This window comes from Saccostrea echinata, unplaced genomic scaffold (genome assembly GCF_033153115.1).
Source record: "Saccostrea echinata isolate AGI-Se365-2 ecotype Australia unplaced genomic scaffold, CSIRO_AGI_Sech_v1 ptg000007l, whole genome shotgun sequence".
Taxonomy (NCBI): domain Eukaryota; kingdom Metazoa; phylum Mollusca; class Bivalvia; order Ostreida; family Ostreidae; genus Saccostrea; species Saccostrea echinata.
Genome location: NW_026889756.1, coordinates 6,647,501 through 6,651,964, shown reverse-complemented (window position 1 = coordinate 6,651,964; position 4,464 = coordinate 6,647,501). Strand labels below are relative to the sequence as shown.

At 33.0% G+C, this 4,464-nt stretch overlaps 1 protein-coding gene across 1 annotated transcript; it reads right to left on the bottom strand.

The window, feature by feature from the left end:
• Positions 1–730: 730 nt before the first annotated feature.
• On the bottom strand, positions 731–1,258 carry LOC133180695 (uncharacterized). The gene has a single exon (XM_061315162.1). It carries the CDS (start codon positions 1,256–1,258, stop codon positions 731–733), a length of 528 nt encoding a protein of 175 aa, XP_061171146.1.
• Between the last annotated feature and the right edge of the window lie 3,206 nt (positions 1,259–4,464).

Sequence of the window (4,464 nt, the reverse complement as noted above, 5' to 3'; positions counted from 1 at the left end):
CTGTAATTTCAATTTCCAGGTGAAAAATAAAAGGTCAGTAGAACCAATGAGCACCTTCGGGTCTTTCCGGCAAGCTCGGAAAACATATCCGAGGTTACCGTGTTTTCCGAGCTTGCCGGAAAGATCCATGAAGGTCGATTAGAAAAGCTATGTATTCATTACAACTTTAGAAATAACAGTCTTGGTTTTATAAGACCAGAGTAACTGTTACTTTTTGTTCATTTACGTGCAGGTTAGACAACAGAACACGAAACTTCAGATCATATGTATTTTCAGATGATAAACACTAAATTGACATGTCTTTCCGACATACTCTGAAAAAGATTTTTGTTGTTGCTGTTGTAGCTGCAGAACTGTAGCTCTCTGCTTGAGAAAATTCGGACAGACAAAGCAGAGAGCTACAGATCCAAGTGTTGTAAAAACCTTCCGATTTACGCCGCCGCTTTTTTGTCACTCGCTTCGGGTATTATTTCTTGTATTTAATGCTTTCCCCTGCTTTAAAAGTGGTATCCAATAATTATCCATATATTTTACTCCTATTCCTGATATTTTATTTACCTTTCAACGGTTCCAGACGGATCGACGGCCGTATGTGGTTTTGGAATATCAGTTTCATAAAGATTCAACTTTCGGCAGCTCCCTGCTTCACAGTTGCGCATGCGCATTGCAACTTCCGCTTTCGCTTTGGATCGTGAACGGTCATGATTGTTACTTACTTACTTATGGTTACTTATGGTATTTTTCCAACACAGGTCCTGTCAAGGTCCTCTTCGTCGGACTCCAAACTTGCTCTGTGACTACTTGGGTGACTACTTGGGTGACTACCGGTGTAATCGGTTTTAAAATCTACTTTGTAATTATAGAGCACATCCTGGTCCTTCCAGAAGTTGTCCAGTCTATTCTTGAAAGTATTCAGAGTTTTAGCACTTACAACATCCTCTGGTAAGCTATTCCATAGACTGACAGTTCTAACACTGAAGCTGAATTTTCTTATATTGAGTCTCGGTCTCTGTACAAACAGCTTCTTGGAATTCCCTCTTCCTTGTTCCCTAGTAACGTGGTCTCTCCTTAACTTGATAAAGTCTGCTGCTAATGGGTCATACTTTCCACTTGTTATTTTGTACACTTCAATCATATCTCCTCGGTGGCGCCTGTACTTCAGCGTTGGTAGTTTTAGTTTCTTCAACCTTTCTTCATAGCTTAATTTTGCCAATCCTGGAATCTGCTTGGTAGCTCTTCTCTGCACTCCTTCAATCATCTCTATGTGTCTTGATTTGAAAGGGAACCAGACCGAACTCGCATAGTCTAAATGTGTCCTGACAAGTGTCTTATAAAGAGGAAAGAAAGTTTTTTCGTCCAAATGTTGAAAAGTTCGCCTTAACATTGCAAAAATAGAGTTTGCCTTTGTGTTAGTTACTTTCTTTGTGGTACGTTCATTTTAAATCAGATTTTTAATTTTATCGCTTGAATAAGTTTTTCGATAACTTTTTTGTTTTTTCTCATTGAAAATACAACCTTTTTAAGCATTTAATATGATATTAAGTGCAATAGTTTAGATACACAATACTGTACTAAACAATTTGAAGAAAAAAAATTAGTTGTTTGATAGCAATATTAATAGTGATTATTATATGTTTATTTATATGAGTATAACACTATTTTATTGATTTTATTTGATCTGTTGATGGAATATATATTTCTATGGTTGAATTTAACATTTCAGTTCAACATGTTAAAAAATTATCCCCATTTTCAAAATATATGCCTATCAGATGAACAAAGGATGTCTGTGGTCTGTTGTTAGATATGATTTTTACTGAAGCAGTTATGTGAGAGGGCAGTACACTGAATCTCTTGTAAATTTTTTTCTTGCATTTCTCAGAAAATTCAGATGCTTTATCTGTCACATTCTGATAAATTAAGGGCAAATGATTATTATGAAGTAACTGTAAGGTCAGGTCAGAACAGAAGGACATCCTATCCCCTTACTCCAGCATGCTAGAAATTCACAGCAAGATGCTTTTCACTTGGCACCACATTAGCGAGGTATATAAGGAGTGAAGGGAGGTTAACTGAAGCTTTAACTTGTAGGAATACCTATACCCTCTGATCTCTGTTACAGATAAATACACAAGGGAAAAATTGAAATAGCATGCTATTTTAAAACAGTCAAAAATAGGAGAGAAATGTACACAAATCCTTTAACTAGTGCAAGTGATGTGTCCTTAAGCTTATACTGACTAAAATATTTCCAAAATATCCAGTGTAAATAGTTTTTATCCAAATAAAACTCAAGCTTCCTATGCAGTTTGGAATCTTTTTGCCAAGAAAAATGATCTCACAGAAAAATTAAAATTTTTCTAAAACTTTCAACAGGTTCAACAGGGTTCGACACTTACATTATTAGGCTTTAGTCCGGCCGGACTAGTGCTTCTTTACATTTACAAGTCTGCACGCCATTTTATGAGTCTGTAGACACACACACACACATCAATGTTTTGTAAAGGTTAATTTAAAAATAAAGATTGCAATGTACTTTTTATACTTTTTTTGAAATAAACCAAGCGTTTACGTGAAATGTTTTATTCCAAGATTCGTTGAAATCTCGCAATCAGGAACTACAATCGTATTCTCGATCTCCTTTGTTTTTTCTCTATACATGTACATTACATCCAAATGTCAGACATCTTTCTTTATTTGCATACTAAACCAGGATCGCTAAAATATTTAATTTCATACCAATCAGTCCTAAAATTGAGCATCGAATTGACTCGGAATTATCAAACTTCCTGCCAAGAAACTAGAAAGTTAAAAATATATGCGGGGTTTTCCAGTGAAAGTTGTCGAGAATTGAACGTTGGTAATTTATTTATTTTTTCTAGAAAATTTTATTAGTCCGGACTAATTAGCCACAGATTTTATTAGTCCAAATGAAAATGTATTAGTCTGAGACTGACGGACTAACGTTAATGTCAAACCCTGTTCAAGATTACTTCAATATATTGAGACAGAAAATTCTAAATTGGCAGTGAAGTTTAGAAAAATATTTGTCTTCTGGTAAGCATGAAATATGTGGAGATATCGAAGAGCTTGAAGATAATATAGATCTAGAGTAATTTAATTTATATCATAATTTATTGCACCACTTAATAGTTAACACTTAGTCTGAACAATTATATGAGATTGAGTTATCATTTCTAGGCCTAAGGGTTCAGCCGGGGTTTTTATTTGAATAAAATGTACAACATTTTCTCTGATGTATATTCTAGCCTGCATAAGGTCTAGGACATCATTTGCGCTACTGCCTACAAGGATTTTTGTAACATTTACATGTATCAGATGTAAAGTCTGTTTATTTACAAATATTGAGCTACTTTTGATTTTTACCCTTTTGTACTTTTTACAAGAACATATATACATGTGTAATTGCCTCTGTTGTCTGGGGGTAATGTTTGCATTTGTTAAGTCTGTTAAAAGTTGGCATTTGTATTAATGTATACTCATCTGAAGAGCCTTTGCTTATGGTCAGTTTTCTAGTTTTTACAAATATCATATTTGATATAAAATTTCTCAGAGGCATATATTCCAATAATAACTTCCATTTGCTAATTAGATTTTAAGGTGTTTAATGCTGTTTTGCATATTTTGAAACTCGCGCTGGTTTATAATTGACAGATTACCCTCTGGACACCTGTCCATTGTATTGGTCAGGATCTGCCTCGGCCATTCCTGTCTCGGGTAAGTCCCAAAACAGAGAAATGATAATAATAAATACAGATACATATTTATAGCAAAACATGAAAGAAAAAATTAATAATGAGGATAATGGAAAAGTAATTGTTCCACATATCAAATTATTGTTAAATATTTATTCTGCAGGACAAATTTTTGCCACCCATATTGAAAGATGTCCAGTTTCATGTATGCATTTTAGTTTAAAAAAAATAGAATTAATTTCATTTTATTTTTTTTTTTTATAAATTTAAACTCGGATATGCAAATATTTATTAATTTTTTGTTAAATTATAATTATTTAAAATGATGTTAAATGTTTTTGTAGTTGAATTTCATTGTTTTATTTGAATATACAGTGTCTGCGACCCTTCATCTAAAAAAAATTGACCAAATTTTTTTTATAGTTTTTTAAAGATGACAAATTATGACCATGATGACTGGAATAATCCCTTTCTCTAAATTTGTGATTCAATGTTTCCAATTTAGCCACGCAGTTCTAGAGTTAACATCATAAAAATCCATCTGTCACTCTGTCGGTACTCTGTAGTTTTTTTTGTGTCTAGAGATGTTCTCTGAAACTACTGATATATTTAGAATATACCATTTTAATTCTTAAACTTGGTATTTTGGTGTTGATAATTTGTCAAATTTTAAAAAGTTCTTCAATCATAACTTCTTTTACAAGTTTTGATAAGTGAAATTCCTTTCTAAGCTTAACTTTGTAGAAAT